The 19,231-nt window shown below is 48.0% G+C and overlaps 1 protein-coding gene across 1 annotated transcript; it reads left to right on the forward strand.

The window, feature by feature from the left end:
• Positions 1–7,683: 7,683 nt before the first annotated feature.
• On the forward strand, positions 7,684–18,428 carry LOC116103894 (acyl-CoA desaturase 2). The gene is made up of 6 exons (XM_031390420.1): positions 7,684–8,055; positions 8,541–8,823; positions 11,637–11,767; positions 13,350–13,555; positions 14,877–15,109; positions 16,618–18,428. Exons 1-6 carry the CDS (start codon positions 8,032–8,034, stop codon positions 16,815–16,817), a joined length of 1,077 nt encoding a protein of 358 aa, XP_031246280.1. The 5' UTR covers positions 7,684–8,031; the 3' UTR covers positions 16,818–18,428.
• Positions 18,429–19,231: the final 803 nt, after the last annotated feature.

Raw genomic sequence — 19,231 nt, forward strand, 5'->3', positions numbered from 1 at the left:
AGGCTGTCCTGGAGCTCACAGAAAAGGGAACTATTTAAAAAAATCTGGTAGAGAGATGGTAATGTTCTGTATGAAAGAAATCTCAGCCCTTCCTGCGTTAACAGAAGGAACTGGAGTCAGAAGGCTAAGAACCTAACATCCATCTGAGGGTTAAAGCCATAGCAGCTGTGAGTCCCACTTTACATGGGCAGAGAGGGTCCTTGTGAGATGGTCCTAGAGGAAGGATCCTGGGAGAAAGTCCAGGACTTGGAGTTGAGAATGTAGGAGAGGATGGGGTCCACCTAGTTTTGACAGACAACCCAACGCCCCAAGGAGAAAGCTCAAGTGACAGAAGTACAGCTGATGATGAAGCCTTCTGCAATAGTCCGGGAAGCACGGGTCCCAGGGTCACCCAGCCCTGTGGTCCGATGGTCCCCTGGATGGGTGCTGGGGTGTAGCCACTGTGGATGGGAGAGCTGAAGATAATATGAACAGTTGGGAGATTCTGTAAACTCAGGAGACTAAAGTAGAAGGATGCAGAGTGAAAGGCTACATCTGATCAAAATGCATTGCGTGGGTATAGAAACTTCTCACTGTTTAAAAAAGTTCAACCCTGCCTAGGCTACATCGAGAGGCTTGACAGAGAGTCAGGGGTCGGGCAGGGGCTGAAAGCTTGAGGGATGGGTTTTCATTGGACTTGGCTCACCTTAAAAAAGTCTCTTGACAGCCAAATGTGGTGGTGCAAACCTTTGATGCTAGCTCTCAGGAGGCAGAGGCAAAGAGATTCTGAGAGTTCAAGGCCAGCGGGGTCTGCATAGCAACTTCCAGGCTGGCCAGGGAAAAGCAACAAAAGCCACTTCCAGTTCTTTTTCTTGAGATATAGTTTTACACGGCCCAGGCTAGCCCTGAACTTCCCCTGCCTCCCGAGTGTTGGACTTATAGACGTGTTCTACCACAGTGGCTTACTCAGTCCCGAGGATCAAATCTCAGGCTTGGTGCATACTGGGTAACCACTCTAGAAATCTGAGAAACATCTCCACCTGAACGTATTTGCTTTTGAGTTATGGCCAAGTTAAACCTGCATATAACTTAGAAGGTGAAATAATTTCATTAGGCTTGTTTTGGACATAGAAACACCCCGCTTTCCTTCCCATTGTTTTCCCCAGAAGAACACCTTTAAATTATTTTGAGCTGACCCTCTGGCATTGTTTTCTGTATTGTAAATATGTGCTTACATCACTGAAGAATTCCATTTTCCACCTTGCACCATGGAAGACCGAAGTGCAATCTTAAAACAGCCACCGCTGTGGTGACCACCATCCGCTCAAGCGTCCGGGAAGGAACCTGCACACTGCATTCTCTCCATCCTCTCCATAGTGTGTCATAGTTGGACTTAAATCGGTAACTGGTATTTGTACTACGGTGACTGTGTAAATATCATTCACACAGTGGCTTCACCGTTGCATAATTATCTCCGTTCTGGACCTGAGCGCTGTTTTTTTTTTTTTTTTTTTTTTAATTTCTTGCCTCCTGCTTTTCCAAACACTTCATTACTGACACTTAACCCCCCTCTGCTTCGTTGTCTTTATCTACACACTACTCAATGGGCAACATCGAAACAGCTCCTCTCTGTACCTTGTCTCTGTGGCCTGTGTAGTGATTCTAGTTTCCCTTCTTAGTGTGGGTCCTCTATCCCTGGGTTCTTTCTTACTCGTTTACTTTGCTGCTTTGAAGAATCATGTTCCTTCTTAGTCACAGGAAAATCTGTTTTTTTAAGACATGCTGGCTTCAGTTTTCTCAAGTTTCATATCATATCGTCAAGGACATTTGTCAGGCCCTTCCTACTCAGAAACATTTGTTCTTCTGAGCATGTTTTGTTGTTGTTGTTTTTGTGAGAAAGGGTTTCTCTCTATAGCCCTGGCTGTCCTGGAACTCACTCTGTAGATCAGGCTGGCCTCAAACTCAGAAATCTGCATGCCTCTGCCTCCCAAGTGCTGGGATTAAAGGTGTGTGCCACCACTGGCTGGCTTTCTTCTGAGCATTTAAAAAATGTAATAATTATTGAGTTTCTCCTCACCTGATTTTTGTGCTTGCTTGTTTTCTCTTGATGTTTTACCCTTACTTTTGTGTGTGTGTGTGTGTAGAGAGGCCATGCCATAGGTTGAGTATGGAAGCCTGTGGACAATTTTCAGGAATTCTTTCTTTCCGTCACTTGGGTTCCAGGGATCAAACTCAGATCTCCAGGCGTGGCAGCAAGCAGCTCTACCCACTGAGCCATCATACCAGCCACAGTTTATATTTTAGGATTCTGGTGGCTTGCTTTCTAGAGAGGGCCACTGATACTCACTGTCTGGGTGTGTAGTAATGTTTCTTATTCCCCTTCCCCTTTTCTGTCTCCATCTCTCTTTCTGCCCTCACCTTCTTTCTCCCCTGCCTGTCTCTTGACTTGTGCTGAAGTCTGTGGAAACTTTCCCTCAGTGAACTCCAGCTTTGCTCCAAAAAGTCAAATAAAAATCCTTTTATCTCTCACCTTTTGAATTTGGTTATATGTGAACTTGCAAAGGTTTCTTAGAGAAGGATTTGACAAGCAAAAACAAATCAAAACAAAAAACCCCAAGTGCATAAACTAGTCTGCTGTCTCTTTATAACAAGCTTCTTGCCAGAACATCACCCCTCCCCCCCACCCCACGGCAAAAAAAAAAAAAAATTCTCATTAACTTTATCTGAGAACCCTGCTCTACAAAACGAGAAGCGAACGGAAAGGGAGAACGAGAAAGGGAAGGAGACAAAGGTGGTTTTAAATTCAGCTTTTGGAAAAATATAAACTTTGGTCATTTTGAAAACATGAACTTTGAATAAGTGACACTTTGCTTTGGCTTTTTAGAGCAAAGTCAGTCACAGGGTTGATGACACCCTAGAAGAGCAGCGAGGGGCAGTCTAGGCAGAGGAAAGGCAGGGCCATGTCTCTTCCAGTATGTGGACAGGATGTCACACTAGACTGGTCTGGCTTTCTCTGGTTGGGACATGTAGTCCAACAGGACTGCCTGGCCCGTGTTTTTCCCACACCTGAATTATTCCCTCCTGTGCCAACTGCTTTCTTTATGAAACACTTAACAGCGATTCACAGGGATGTGGTGAACAGCACAGGGGCTATTTATTTATTTTATACAAGGTCTCACAATGTAGCTTAGGCTGGTCTTGAACCCAAATTCTTCCTGCCTACCACTCCCAAGTGTGGAAATTACAGGTGTGTACTCTATTTCTTTCTCTTGGTAGAAAGGGGGCCTTGCACATGCTAGGCACGTATCCTATCACTGAGCTACATCCCCAGCCCACAGACAGCTTATTACATTTTATACATTCTTCATTTCTCTCTTTTAGAATAATAAAGTGGAAAACAAAAAGATACCAGGACCCTAAAAGATAAGAGACGCTCACATTGTATGGGTTTATAAAGCAAGCTACCAAACTTTTCAATAACATTAAGAACAGAATGTCCCTTTCACCTTAGCACACATACCTTTCTGAACTTGAGTGGTAGCTCTTGAGTAATAGTAATCAAATGGTTCAGAGTTCTGCATGGAATGGAATGGGCAGAGCCACTTTTGCCCCCCTCTCTCTAGCCTCTTCCAGAAGGAAGATTCCCAGAGACTGTCTCTCCTGTCTCCTCCTTCACCAACCAGTCACCTCCTTCACTGCCCTGGGGATCCAACCCCGAGCACCAGGCTGCTCCTCTAGGGGTGGGGGTGGGGTGGGGGTGAAGTATGCTTTGCTTTCCTGACTCAGGCTCAAACAGCATCCTGAACAAGGGCTCTTCAGGGGTTTTTACACTGCAGCACCTACTTCTAGACACTCTGGAACTCCAACCACTTAGAGGACACACACCTTGCTTATGGGATGTCAAGTCGTTTGGATGGGAATTGTTTGTGAAGGAAAGGAAGGGTGGGAAAAGGGGAGGGGAGGAAGGAAGGGGAAGAAAGAAGAGAAAGGGAGGGGAGTGAGATGGGCAGAAGAGTGACTAAACAGATTTTTTACTCATTTGCTCTCCTTATGGAGCTTATGGGAATGGCTGGCCTAATTCCATGAGAGAGGATGCCTACTTTGTATCTGAACGTGTTGGGGAATAAAAGTGCTCACAGTAACTTTGTTTCTTTTCTCACTGAGAAGATGAATTCCCATGGTGACAGTCACTTAACATGGAAAACCCATGAGAAAGGGAGAAAGGCAAAGGCATTTCTCTAGCAAGTGCCTTGCTGAGTGAGGATGAAGCAAGCAATCTGGTGGAGTCAAGCCTGTGGCCCTGTCCTCTCTTGTTCTCTTCGGCTGGTTAGCGCCTGCCCTTGGCTTAGACATGAGAGTTAGAAAGAGTGCCTCTGTGTGAGACTTAGTGCAAGGTCCCAAGGCAATGCTGGACGAAGAGTCTCCATTCACCTGCCACATCTGCATACTCTGAAAGTCCCAAGACTTGCCATGAACGTCCCATGAGTTGCCATCCCGAGGAGTAAGGAGAGAGTGCATCTTTTCACAACCCCTTCACCATACTGCTCACCTATTGCTTAAAAGAGAATGGTTCTGAAAGAGATAATAAAGAGGTGATATTTCAAATATCTACTTATGATTTTTGTATCAAGCTCAATGAACAAACACCGATTTAAAGCCCTTCTTGGGTCAGGCACCCAAACCCTATTTTCTTGATAAATTCCAGTACAGCTGTCAGAAAAGCAGAAACCACCCAACACAGGGAGCCAGCCTGGTAAACCATTGGCTGATTTAAAAACAAAAACAAAATACAAGGCCAGGAATCAGTAAGGTCAGCAGGGGATAAAGGTTGGAAGGCAGAATTCTCTAGTCAAAGGGGAAGGAATATTTTTAGGGTTTAATACTGAAATATCATGGGACTGAAGAGAATTGAGGACATTTAAAGGAATGACATAAGCAGGGAAGACCAGGGTCCAGATGACCTCCAAAGCCCCAGTAAGAAGTACAGACTCCATGCTGTGCATGGCCAATAGGGACTCCCTACAATTAGCTTATTTATTTAATATACCGATGTGGGGGCTGTTTTATTCTTACTCTCTTGAGTGGAAGGGTCAAAATTAAAAACTACTATACCATTTTGTGTCCTTTTTCATACAGGAAACTTTATAGCTCCCATCTCCATCTTCCAAGCATACACTGGGCATTGCGATATCAAAGAAGCCCGTGCTTGTATTACCTATAACTTTTAACTTGATGGTCACTTCATACTTCTTGATGCCAGGCCTCATGCTGTCCCCTTTCATCCCTACCACATAGCTTTATTTTGTGTCCCAATTAGGAACTCCTGAAGTTGGCCCACATGGACTGAGCCAGGCAGCAACCTATCTTGCTTATCAATAGCTACATCGTCTCCCACCTCTCCTTCCTGGAATAACTCATTCCTTTTCTAGGTTTCCAGAACTTTCTCCCCAAGGCTGTAATTTGTCTTGGAGAGAAATATAGGACTCCCGTTCCACACCATTGTCTTGGCAGGCCTCCCTCGCTTTCCCTGATAGACAACGAATGCAATAGCAGCAATAACAACTGGCTTAAGTGACATCACCAACCGGCAGGTTGAGAAATGTAAAGGCAAGTTTGTCTCTAGTGTAGAGCTGTCTTTAGCAGCAGTCAAGGCATCCCATAGGAAACACTGTGTCTTCTCCCCCAAAGTGTGCAATACTTTGAAATCTGAACTCATCTGGTGGGCTGTAGCTTGGAGGGTGATCATACACACACACACACACACACACACACACACACACACACACACCCTGTGGATGATGTGACTGTCCTTTTAAAAGAGACCCCAGGGTCTGAAGATGTGGCTCAGCCGTTAAGAGCATTTGCTGTTCTTCCAGAGTTGGACTCCCAGTCTCCACATAGACTGTTCAACTCCAGTTCTAGGGGACCCACCACCTCTAGCATTCTCAAATACCTTCACTCATATATGCGCGCGCGCACATGCACACACACACACACACACACACACACACACGACCATATAATTAAAAATAATACTGAATCTTTTTTTGTTGTTTGTTTTTAAAGAGAAACCCCAGAGACAAAGCTCACCCCTTCCCCATTGAACACACAGCCAGACACCTATGAAGGTGGCACATTCTTGGCAGAATCAAAGTGCTGGTGCTTTGCTATAGATGCCCCAGAACTGTGAGAAACTAATATCTGTTGTACAGGCCTCACAGTCTAAGGGAGTTTGTTTTTAACAGCCAAGGGCAAAGGACAAACCCACAGCTGGTAAAAGAACCAAGCAGATGAGACATCATGCCGACCACCCAAGGGGAAGTGGCGCCTCCAGATAACTTTGCACAGTACTTCTGAGCTGCCACCAGCCATTTGCTGAGGACACCTGGTCGTGTTCAGCATTCTTGGCAATGGTCAGCGAGCCAGGCCTGCAATGGAGGTGTCTGCTCAAAAGCCAGAGAGTTGGCAAGCCCCTGAGACCAGATGGCAAGAGGTCTGTTTTGGTCTCAGGAAATGCCTGGCATCTCTGTTCTTGAGAAGACCGGTCTCCATCAACCCCTTTTCCTAAAGATGGGCGATACAGTCATGGGGTGATCTGGATATAGAAGCAGACCCCGTGAATGCACAGCCTGCATAAGCTACAATTTCTATCTCTTGATAGAGTTAACACAGGCCCAGAGAAGATGGGGCTGCGAGGGGGGAGGTACCTTAGGTCAAAGCACCCAAAGGTTCAAGGGCCATAGGGTTCTCTGAGCAGGGGCTGAAAGCTCGTCAGCTCAGTTACCTTTACCACTTGCAGGCTGAACAGCCTATCCCATCTCTTTATGTCCCTATGTCCCGTTCTTCCTGTTTAAAGTTGAAGAATGGGGGCGGGGGTACCCACTGAGCCGTCATGTCATAGAGAGGCTTGCAGTAATAATTTAATATCCACTCTCTGTTCTTATTCTACACACATACGATCCCTTGGCCTGATGCTTTTCAGTGTTTTTCAAGTAGAAAACTGCAAACTTCCAACATAGAAGTCTCCTAAAGGTGCCACGGAAGGTGTGAGGTGAGGGGTGAGGGAGGGAGAGGGGGGATTGAGATACTGCTGACTGACCGTGGCTGTGCTCTCGGAGTGTGCAGCGACCATAGTGAGCGAGACCAGTGTGAATGGGCAAGCCACAGATCTATGAAAACTTGATTATGGCACCACAGCTCCGAGTTATTATCTGGTAAGCATCCTGGAGCTGGTGGGCAAGGCTGAGCCATTGTTCCAAAAGGGACAACAGAAGCTCCAGTTGGGGAGGGAGGCCCCTCTCAGCTTTGCACTCTGTTGGTGGTAGCCATTTCCCCTCCCACGCGCCTCTGGAAATGCAAAGACCGGATGGAGTTGCGAGTGGTCGGCGCTACAGTGGCTTTCCCACTTTATGTACCTCTCCGCGTCTTCCTGCCCCGGTAGCCAACCCCCACTGCTAGATTGGGTCTTCTCTCCCAGAGAGAGCGCTGAAGCGCCCCCGTGGCAGGGTGGGGGCTGGGTAGAGGAACAGCGGGGGATGGGTGAGAAGCCAAGAGCAGAAAAAGAAGGGAGGAGGTGGGGAGGAGCTGGAGGCAGAGGGAACAGCAGATTGTGCAGAGCCAATGAGAACAGCAGGACGAGGTGGTACCAAATTCCCACCGGCCAATGACTAACCAGAGTTTACGAAAGCCTCATTAGCATCGCCCCCCTCCGCCTGGCGAGGGATGGGACAATGCGGTGTTGGTGTCTGCAGTATTCCGACTCCTGGACACCGGTGGCTGCAAGCTGCGATTTTGGCGTCCTCTCATTTCCTATCCTTATCTTCGCTCGCGGCTGCCTTGGCCAGCCACCTTTTGATTTTTTATCTGGTCATTGATCAATACAACGAACCTAAGGAAATACAGGACATTAATACCCCACTGCCAGCTCTGGCCCAGGGCTTGTACCGCGCAGCGGGCTGCAGAAACTTAGTCATAGCACCCTTTGTCGCTGAGGTCTGAAGCTCGCTGCACGTTCTCATCCCTGGGAACGTGACCCCAGCGTCCGACGCCAAGATGCCGGCCCACATACTGCAAGAGGTGAGCTCCCCCGGATGGCCCCTCCCTCCTAGGTTGGCGGGTACTGAGAGGACTTCTAGGTGGGTGGCTGTTGAGGGTTGGAGAGAGTTCAGAGCAGCTGGGAGCATTTAGCTATCATTTCCGAGTTGCTCAACCTTGACTGATTGTTTTTGGACCGGGTGATAACCGGATTTTTACTCAGTACAATTGATCCCCTAACTTGTGTTTCTTAAAGTAAAACCTGACCTTTTTACTATATGCGCAGATTTTTCTTTGTGAGTTGCCAAGGGTGCTGCTAATAAAGCATCTCTCCCGCCCCTTCATCACAAGGTTTATCCCCGACGGCCTGCACATTTCAGTGTTCCTTTGGTGCGCTCCGCGGTCATGCAACCTTGGCATTGGGGTATGGCCGCTATTGCATCTTTCCCGCAGTTATATTAGAGGGAAATAACCCCTGCTGCCCCCACGCGTCTGCAGTCCTAATTCTCCACCCCCTTTCATTGCAGATCTCTGGCTCTTACTCAGCCACGACCACAATCACAGCGCCACCTTCTGGGGGACAGCAGAATGGAGGAGAGAAGTTTGAAAAGAACCCTCACCACTGGGGAGCAGATGTTCGCCCTGAAATAAAAGATGATCTATATGACCCCAGCTACCAGGATGAGGAGGGGCCCCCGCCCAAGCTGGAGTACGTCTGGAGGAACATCATCCTCATGGCCCTGCTGCACGTGGGAGCCCTGTACGGGATCACACTGGTTCCCTCCTGCAAGGTCTACACCTGCCTCTTCGGTGAGCATCACCCCTTGCCTTGGGCCTTAGGTTTCTCCTTGATCTTTAAAGAGGTGGCCTCTGACCCAAGGCAGGGGTCCTTTCTTTTTCATGCTTGTTGGACCAGCTGGGCTGGGAAAAGAACCTCTTGGTGTTAGGATGGGGGGGTGGGGGCTTGAGTCTTAAGAGTCTCTTAACATTGATGCTGAGGTCTCTGAGCAAGTTTTCGTGTATGAATCACTTGATGGTACCTGTCCCAACTCTGCCTGCCACAAGAGAAGCAGGCCCTGCCTTGGAGACGTTAGAGCCAAGAGCTAGAGCACGGGCCTTGTGGGCAGCCTGTTGAGTTCAGCGAGGGGACAAAGCCACGGGATGCAGTTTAGGAGGAGAGAACAGAGGGGAGGTTATAAGATAAAACTCAACTGTTTGTACTTCCCTGCCTGGCCGGACTAGGCAGGTTTGCTTGGAGGAAGAGGAAGCAGGCTCCTGTATATCCAAGTTCCAAGGTGTATGGCAACAAACAGTTTGGTACAAGCCCGTCTACAGACCATTCTTAGAATGAAAGAAGGTTGCAGGACGGTTTCACCTTCTATTCAACCCGCTGCCCCTCTTCTCCTCTGTCCACATAGTGCTGGGGCGCCTTTCCCTCAAATACCACACCTAACACCTCCCCCCTGAGCAGGAAGAGAGCCTGGAGCAGCCACAGCCCAACTGTTGTGATGAGTTGTCACTGACCTGCCTAACTCCTGCTCCTGAGGGAGCCATGGGTAGAGGTTGGTGCTAGGGCTGCCCCCTAGCTGCACACATGTGCTTTGCAGGTGCTTTCACAACTGGACACTGCACCAGGAAGGAGGGACTGGGTCCTTAACGTAACCCAGGGCCTCTCCCTGCTTACAAAGAGGCCAAGAGCAGGGGGTTCTTTAGAACAATTGGTTTTCTGGAACAGTGTCTGAGTGTAGGTACTGATGGCAGCTCTCTTGGAGGACAGTGTATAGAAAGGCTGGTTGTCTGATTGCTAGTGGTCTTATTGCCTCTGCCTCAACCCTCCTAGGTCCTACAAGTGGTGAGATATGATCCTTGAGAGGTTTCCAGGTACCAAACTTTTTTCCCCCCAAGACAAGGTTTCTCTGTGTAGCCCTGGCTGTCCTGGAACTGGGTCTTTAGACCAGGCCGGCCTCCAACTCCAAGATGTTCCAGCCTCTACTTGCTGAGTGCGGGGATTAAAGGCATGTGCCACCACCACCACCCAGCTCCCACTCATAACCTTTGTCAAAAGTAGAAATGGAATAATACTGCTTTAGATTAGTTGTGTGCCCTGCCAGCCTTTTTCCTGGCTCGTCTGCTTTAAGAGTCTCTTGGACTTTTGTGGACTCTATAACCCGGAGCTGAATAGATAGATGCCTTTGACAGCACTGAGAGAGTTTACAAAGCTCTCCGCAGCCCGTTTCTGAAGTCAGAGCTAAGAAATGGTTCCTACCCACCATTGTGAACACTTTAGTCTGGCAGACCGGAAGGATCTAAGTCTCCTATGTGCTACACAGAGAGGTAGACTGAGGAGGCCTAAGTCTGCCTAGGGTTGTGTGTCCAGTGTGGTTGCACACATACAACCCCTACTCCTACCCCATCATCTGAGGGTTTTGATCCAATCTACCTGGGTCCATCTGTAGCATGAGCCCTTCGTGCTTAGCAAAGGGCTTCTGCTCTGCCCAAAGCCATCCTGTGAGGCAGGGCTCTGGTTACTCTAGGATTTTTCCAGATACGAAGGCCTTAACATCCTGGGACTATGTAGGAGGGACAGGAGTTGGGAAGGAGGAGAGAGTGCTCTCAGGAAACGTATTATCTGACTGCAGAAGGACACAGCAGTTAGTACAACGTGAGGCACTTCCAGTAGCAACGAAGTTCTGTAGCCTGTGAAGGTCCTTTGTTTCTTGGTGTTCCTTGGGAGGGAGCCAGTATTAGCCCTATTCTACCAAGGCCCCTGCTCCCTAGTTCTGCAAATGGCTGCGGGAGGGTGGCGGGGAGGGGTGTCAGTTGGCTGTACCGCTCTCCTTCCCAGTGAGATATCACGACTGGCACTTCCTGAGCTTTCCTGCTTCAAGGACAGTAAAGCAGTGTTCATTTGCCAGCTTTGAGCATCTAACATTCAGGGTGAGAGTCTGGAAGGACAGGACCATGACCAGGGAGAGACACGGGAACAGGCAGGCAGATCTCGGGGGCTGGATAGTGAACTGAAACAAGTGATGGCGGATGGATATCCCACCTTTGAACAGTAGACGGACGACCTTCCAGAATCCATTTCAGCAGAAGTGCTTGGTACTGATTGATAGTGCTCACCTTGTTCAAGGTGTGTGGAGGCTAGGAGGATGTTAGCATCCTTGGCAAATGTCTGAGCCACTATGCACATCTGACTTGCGCTCTTCTGCTGTGGTGTTGAAATGATTTTGTACCTCTGCTAAAAGCCTTGTGTATAATTAGCTATTCGGTATGTCACCGCTTGCCTCCTCCAGTTAGCCGTTGCCTAAGCTGTTCCGGTTGGTGCTTCAAAACTGCCCTTGGGTATGGATGTGTTCTAAGTTGAGGAAATGCAGTTTCCTGACCAGAAATCTTTAGAGGACTTCTAGAGGTCAAAGAACATTGGCCCTGGGATAAAACCCAGTGATACCCAGACTCCTGATGACCAGTGGTATAAAGTATGAGATTTCTGAAATTAATGCATCCCAGGGCTTTACCCAAAGGCTAACTGAGAAGGTGACAAGAGTGCCAGGAAACTGTCTTTGACATACTTCCCTTATGGATCTGGCCTCTTGGTGACACCCAGCTTTCTGGTCCTACAGCGTATTTGTACTACGTAATCAGTGCCCTGGGCATCACTGCTGGGGCTCATCGCCTGTGGAGCCACAGAACTTACAAGGCGCGGCTGCCCCTGAGGCTCTTCCTCATCATTGCCAACACCATGGCATTCCAGGTAAGAAGTGGCTGCTGTGGCTGGGTGGTGGGCAGGCAAGGGATCAACATTTGGATAATTGGATAATTGGCTTGGATAGCCATTATTTCTAGTGTCAGGTGGTCCCGTCCCCTGGAGTGCAGATCAGTGCTGAAGTCCATATTACCATAGAGTCATTTGTGAAGGGAAATAAGAAAGGGTCCCCACGTACCAGGTCAGTTCTCATCTCAGGGTCCCAGTGGTGTCACACAGCTTGGCAGTTGTGGGTCTTTAGTATAAAGGGCACAAAAGCTGGGCACTGACCCTGGTTTCTTAGACTGTAAGTGAACAATTCATTTTAAGGTGACTATCTTAGACTTTGCCACAGTGAGACGGACCCACAGGTGTCGTAGACCCTGGGGCTCTTTGAGGTCCCCAGAGCCGTTTGAGGAAGTAGACGTCATTGTTACTACCATTCTTACAGATGAGGAGACACCTAGAGATTGGCTGGTGTAAGGATGAGGTGGAAAGAATATTCAGGCAACGAGCTCACAGCAAGGAAGAGATGGAGACTTGGTAGAGGGACCCTCGCAGCTCCTAAACCCTAAGGACACAGGGTGGCCACCAGTGGGTTTAATTGGCAGCAAGATGAAACTAGGAAAGCAAATTAGTCTCCTTGTCAAGATTTGAGATGCTCACCAGATTGCCTAGTCGTCTCTGGTCTGGGGGACTGGGGGTGGTATGGAGGAAGCGACCGCAGTGTGCTCTTGAGGTAAGCCAGGATGCAGATGGACCCAGAGGTCCTTTGGAGATGTACCCATGCTCAGGAGTTACATGCTGGCCTTGATACTGGGCAGAAAGGGCCGCTACTTGGTGAAGGTGTTAGGATTCCACAGTTCCTACAAAGGAGCACCCTAGGCCGCTTGCTTTGTAACTAACTCTGTGAGCCATAGGATAAGGCGCTCCGCATGAGCCCTGTCCCATAGTCCCTGGTTGTGTGGATCATCAAAATGGCTCATTGGGTAAGAGTGCTTTCTGTGCAGGACTGATCTTGTGGTATGGAAGGAGAGAACTGATTCCTGAAAGTTGTCGTCCGACCACACATGGGCCATGGCACCTGTGCATCTGTACCCACACACAAAATTATCTTTAAAAAGATCTACTCTCACTGGACAGTGGTGGCGCACGCCTTTAATCTCAGCACTTGGGAGGCAGAGGCAGGTGGATTTCTGAGTTCAAGGCCAGCCTGGTCTACAGAGTAAGTTCTAGGACAGCCAGGGCTACACAGAGAAACCCTGTCTCAAAAAACAAAACAAACAAACAGAAAAAAGATTCACTCTCTTGCTAATGAAATGTGAGGACTATGACTTACCTGCATTCAGTTTTGTGACCTCAGGATGTGACCGTGCTGTTCCTCGGCTCTGGGACTTCAGATTGCTTTTTTTATATGTGCTTCTAAAGCAAGCATGAAGCACAGGATAGTCCCTTACCTCTACCCTGTCTTGAGTCAGAGTCCTGAGGATTTTGTGAGTTGGGCTGAAAGTTTGAGGCCCTTGCAGACATCTAGACCCTAGGAGGGCATCTCTTCTCAATACTACTGGGTTCCTCTTTCCTGTGCTTCCAGAACGATGTGTATGAATGGGCCCGCGATCACCGTGCCCACCACAAGTTCTCAGAAACACACGCTGACCCTCACAATTCCCGCCGTGGCTTCTTCTTCTCTCACGTGGGTTGGCTGCTTGTGCGCAAACACCCGGCTGTCAAAGAGAAGGGCGGAAAACTGGACATGTCTGACCTAAAGGCTGAGAAGCTGGTGATGTTCCAGAGGAGGTGAGTGGGACCACGGGGGTGGAGGCTGAGGACGTGACCCTCGGGAATGTGCGGTTTACACTGTCTGCATTTTTTATTAGGAATTAGAAAGTAAGAGCCGTGACTTACTGTGCCTACCTGTTCAGATTGTTTTTAAGACATCCTGTAGGCCATGGAGAGAAACTGATTTTTCTCTCTGCGTTATCTCATTGGAACCAATTAATTGCAAAAGAAAACAAAAACCCTGTTCATTGTCCTAGATGGGGGAAGATAGATCTGAATCTAATAGAGAGCTTATCTTGAAGGAATAAGTGGCCTCCTATAAGGGGATGATAAGTCAAGTAGCCCAATAGTCACCATGCAAGTCTGGATTTGTCTAAACAGGACAGATAGAAAGAGCAGGGAGCAGGCTTAGGAGAAAGGTGCATTGAAGCCACAGCAGCATGGAGACATCACGAGTGTTCCAGGGAGAGACTCTGCAGACAGTGCGGTGAGCTAAAGGGTGTTCAGGAACGCAGCAGCCTGTGCTTGAAATCTCAGGTGTGAGAGAGCAAAAGAGCTATGAAGACATATTGCCAACGCCCTTCCTACGGACTCCACGAAGACTTAAGTAGCTAAGTTAGCAACTTAATTACTAAAGGGTTCTCTATGAGGCAGGAGTGTTGCCTACTCTTGGGAAGGGCACAAGTTAGGGGGTAGGAAAACTTAAGCCGAGAAAACAAGGAGTTAGATGCAGGGGACTTCCTAGGATTCAAGAGGAAGATGCGGCTACTGAAGGGCATGGGGAGTCAATTCCCGTGGAGTATCTGTGGCCTTGTGTACCTGATGGAGAGAGATAGTGTGCTCTGGTCAGAGGCCTAAGGTTGGGGGTGCTGGGTGGTGTCGGAAATGGAGGCACAATACCACATGCCATTGGTCACGAGAGAAACTCAAATGCAGGGGCTGGAGAGATGGCTCAGTGGCTAAGAGCACTGACTGCTCTTCTAGAGGTCCTGAGTTCAAATCCCAGCAACCACATGGTGGCTCATGACTGTAACAGTATACTCACATACATAAAATAAATAAATCTTTGAAAGGGAGGGAGGGAGGCAGGCAGGGGCCAGCCAGCCCAGGAAGCAATGGGGACGATAGAGTCATTTCCTACATCTATATCAGCCCATCCAAACAGAAAGCTAACAGCATTTGCTCTCAAATGTTCCGCCACAGATTTTGGGCTGGTTCCTTCTACTATTTACTCATGGGACAGGGGAGAAATCAACCCTGCTTGCAGGGAGTGGACAGTCCATGGGAGTGTGAGAGTCCCCTCTCTCCATGAAGTCTAAAATGTGCCATCTCATCGTAGGTACTACAAGCCTGGCCTCCTGCTGATGTGCTTCATCCTGCCCACTCTGGTGCCCTGGTATTGCTGGGGTGAGACTTTTGTCAACAGCTTGTGTGTTAGCACCTTCCTGCGATATGCTGTGGTGCTCAATGCCACGTGGCTGGTGAACAGTGCTGCCCACCTCTATGGATATCGCCCCTACGACAAGAACATTAGCTCTCGGGAGAACATCCTCGTTTCGATGGGAGCTGTGGGTAAGTCCCCAGCAGGACCACATCTGGCAGCTTGCTGCTAGAGATACTTGGCCAGGATGTATGATGATAGGATCTTTGATAGTTCCCACTGTGAGATTTGGGGGCGGGGGAGGTGTTGGTAATTTGGGGGGAGGAATTCTTTTGAGCTGCCATAACTTCTCTGGAAAGGTAAAAATGTGCCTATAATGGGACCTTTTGAGTCCTTCCATTTCCTAAGTACCTCTGGCAGGTCTGGAGTCTTGCTCAGGGCAGGAATCATTAATAGGAAAGTAGGGTCACCTCCATGAATGTACACAGCATGTGTTTATTTCGCCATGCTGTATAAAAGGTAGACTTAAAATTCACTTCAAGTATATACATGGATAGCATTTTTACCTCTAGAGTACTTGGGTGTGGCTTATCCATTAGTGACATCTGTGTGTGGCCATTAGCACATGTACCTTCTCTCACTCACCACCCTGTGCCTGTTCGTCCTTTGTTTTTCTGATTTCTCCTGTTTTGTGCTAGAACCCCCCTTTCCACAACATTGCTTGGGGAATCCTACCAGATCACTTGATTGTAATTGTTGGGTCCAAGCTATAAATCCAGTCCCAGTTGTAAGGATGCATGCACGCATGCCTCTGCCACTTGTGCCCACATTTTCCTGTTCTTTTTGAGAACAGAATTCAACAAAGACCTCAAGTTAGTTTTCCCTATGCAGACCTGTGGCTCCTTTTCCTTACTGTTGAGAGCCATTGGTCCTCTATTCAGATTGGTGCTTCTTTATCTTGGTACAGCACTCAATTGATTTAGCTAGTTTTGATGGAAAGATAGATATATTTGGATGGAAATATATACAGTTAAATATTTATATTTAATTTATTATATATGTAACCTATAACTATCTTCAGATACACCAAAAAAGGGTATTAGATCCCATTACAGATAGTTGTGAGCCATGTGGTTGGTTGGTGGGAGTTGAACTCAGGACCTCATGAACACAGTCAGTGCTCTTAACCTCTGTGCCATCTCTCCAGCCCCCACTTTGGATGGTATTAAGAGCACTTAACCTGCCAAACCCAAGCAGCCTGAGTTTGATCCCTGAGACCCACATCGTGGAAGGAGAAACCTGACTCCTGCATGCTGTGGCCCACGTGTGCACATGCTTGAACTCCTACAAATACTAAAAATACATTTTAAAATACTTTCTTTTTTATAACTTAACATATGTCCCTTTCAGAGATCCACCACTGCTCATGTTCTTTCTGTGTTTGAAATAAATGACCTATACAGTGCTCAGATCCTCTTGGAAATGGAATCATTTAGACAAGATCTATAGATCCCAGAGTACAAAGGGAACTTCGATGCCTTTGGTGGTGTGTGTCTGTTCAGAGTCAATGAAACTGGGTTCAGCCATTCACTCACCTGCAGTCCTGAATCCCCAAAGCCTGGGGAGCTCACTGGGTAGGAAGTGTGTGCAGAGGAGGCAACACTGAGCCCCCTGACGGCTCTTCTTGCTTCTGTTGCAGGCGAGGGCTTCCACAACTACCATCACGCCTTCCCCTACGATTACTCTGCCAGTGAGTACCGCTGGCACATCAACTTCACCACATTCTTCATCGACTGCATGGCTGTCCTGGGCCTGGCTTACGACCGGAAGAGAGTGTCCAAGGCTGCTGTCTTAGCCAGGATTAAGAGAACTGGAGACGGGAGCTGCAAGAGCGGTTGAGTGTGGGGTCTTCCGGTTCCTGTTCCAGAAGCCAGCTTGGCAGAGGCTTCCTGTTCTGTTAATTAACTACTGAGTATTGCTACCCAGATGCTAAAATGATGACGTTAACCCATTCTGGTACAGTATTGTAAAACGGACAAAAATCGGAAGTCAACAGCTCATCCTTTCGATGCTAAGCTCATCTTCCCTTCTATTTTCTTTTCCTGTTGTTTTTTTCTTCTTTGCTTTGTCCCTGATGACCTCGTTTCTCATTGCTTCCCCCAAGCCGGCAGCCACTCAGCCACCTTCCAGAGTATACCAACTTTTCAAGGGTCTACAGTAAAGGTTTGTGCCCCACCCCCAGCTCTTCTCTGAGTTAGAGATACAAGAAAGAACTTGAGAGATTTCTCCTGTTATTTTTAGCCCAGGCTTTGCCAGATGGAATGGGAGGAAAAATAGTTTTCATTTGGCAGGGAGCTTATAAAGCAGGTAAATCTTCAGGGGCCACATTCAACATGCAGGCTGTGAGTCATCAAAGCTGTGGAAGAGGGGGATCTCTTGTGAATAGGCTCAGCTCTGGCAGAGGTACGGCAGCTTTTTAACGCAGCGTGCCTCCTCTCCTAATTCTGAGTAGGTGGCAACCATGGGACTTCGTGACACTAAAATATGGTAACACATCACTATCTCAGTGTAGTTTAGGCTGAAGATTTTAAAAAAATAATAGTAAAGTGAAAAACAATTTATTAGGAAAAGTGGTCTTTACTCAAATTAGGATTTTCTTTTCCTTTAATAACAAGGACCTGGGGCCAGGCATGGTGGCTTGTGTTTTAAATCACAGCTCTTGAGAGGCAGACGCAGGTGGATCTCTGAGTTCAAAGCCAGCCAGGACTAGATAGTGAGACCTTGTCTCAAACTAAAAAACAACAATTAGCAGGTCATGCAGAGCAAGGGATCTTCAAGTGAGGCGTGTTTGGAATCCATGAGGGCCATTGCTCACGGTTTTGAGTGTCCTGTGAGCTGCACCCCCAGATTCTTAGAATTCCTGTTCTTCCATCTTCAAGATGCTGGTCGCTCCCATAAATTAAGGATAGCTGTGGCGTTTCCATACATCCAACCATGGAAGCATTTTAAGAGTTGAGCTTGAGTCAGAGTTAAAACTGAAAAGACAGAAAGTCTGTCCTGGATCCTACAAACACTCAGCGCTTCCCTCTGAAAAAGATGCTTAACACCTTCTTCCTCCCGCTGCCACTGTTGGGCAGTGGACGGGCAAGTTGGAAGTCACTGTAGGCAGCTCCTAGTAACTTCCCAAAGGAAAGCTTGCTAGGGACTCCACGGCTTTGGGGCACTCTAGGGGAGCAGGTTAGGTTTTGGTTCCCTTGAGTCCCGCTGCTGTTTGTGGTAAGGCGTTCCCCTGCAGTATTGACTCATGCCTGGCTAGCCCTGTGACCAGGCAGGACCCTGCCTGGGACACACGGCTGAAATCTCTCAGCTCTACCACATCTGCCTCTACATTTCCCCTACCCATTTTTTGTGTGTTGGGATGGTTTTTTGTTTGTTTGTTTGTTTTGTTTTTTATATTTTTTTTCCTCTTTGACATTTAGTCTTGCTCTAGGCAGAAACATCCTGGATATTTACAGGCAGTGAAGATCTGTGGTCCCAGCAGCCTCATGCAGAGATACAACCTCTCTCTGTAGTAGGTAGAGATGGCTATCCCTTTCCGGTGGCTTTCAGATTCTCCACCTCTATCCCTTGCAGGCTTCTGACATTCTTTTAAACTTTAAAGAAAAAGTTTGTCCAACTTTCTAGAAACATCCCCGGCTCAGAGAGGCTCTTCGTCTCCTCAGCCATTGCAAAACAAATGGTCCGGTGTCCCACATGCCTGCGCAAGACACGTTTCCTGTGAGTCGGGGCACCATGCTCCCTGCACTCTGCAAGGTTTCTCGGGCTAGTCAGTCCTCCTGGGTGATGCTGGGGTGCTAATAGAAGGGAGATAGTGTTGGTTAAGTGGAAAGCACAGCGATCAAGGTTGTGTTCTTAAGTGCCTCAGTTTGAAAGCTTTGGGTAGGGTAGGGGATCTGAGATGCCATGAACCTCGCAGAGAGGATTTTGTGCAGCAGTTCAGAATCCTGGCTGTATTAAGATGGGCTCTTCAGCATACCATGCTATGGTTGGAGGGAATGGTCTTCCGGTGTTAGTTGAATCGAGAGAGGCTTTAGGTCCTCTGTGCGCCCACTTGAAAGTAGCCTTATCCTTCAGCTAGCTATTCGCTAGAATAGAATTCTTGGGAGATTACAAGCTATTTGCTGACCTGTGGCCCTAGTCCTTGGAAATGCCTTTTGAATGATTTTTAGTTCCACTGGTTATCTGGTGCCCACTTAAATCAAATGTGAAAAACAAAAGCAGCTCTCTTCTTAGCCTGCCCCGTGGATCTGAAC

This window comes from Mastomys coucha, unplaced genomic scaffold, assembly GCF_008632895.1.
Source record: "Mastomys coucha isolate ucsf_1 unplaced genomic scaffold, UCSF_Mcou_1 pScaffold21, whole genome shotgun sequence".
Lineage (NCBI taxonomy): Eukaryota > Metazoa > Chordata > Mammalia > Rodentia > Muridae > Mastomys > Mastomys coucha.

Excerpts from the sequence above, each read along its gene's own strand:
- LOC116103894 (XM_031390420.1), top strand. The coding sequence starts at position 8,032 with ATGCCGGCCCACATACTGCAAGAG. Across the intron at positions 11,768-13,349 it reads CCAACACCATGGCATTCCAG|AACGATGTGTATGAATGGGC; the intron begins GTAAGAAGTGGC and ends CTGTGCTTCCAG. Across the intron at positions 15,110-16,617 it reads CGTTTCGATGGGAGCTGTGG|GCGAGGGCTTCCACAACTAC; the intron begins GTAAGTCCCCAG and ends CTTCTGTTGCAG.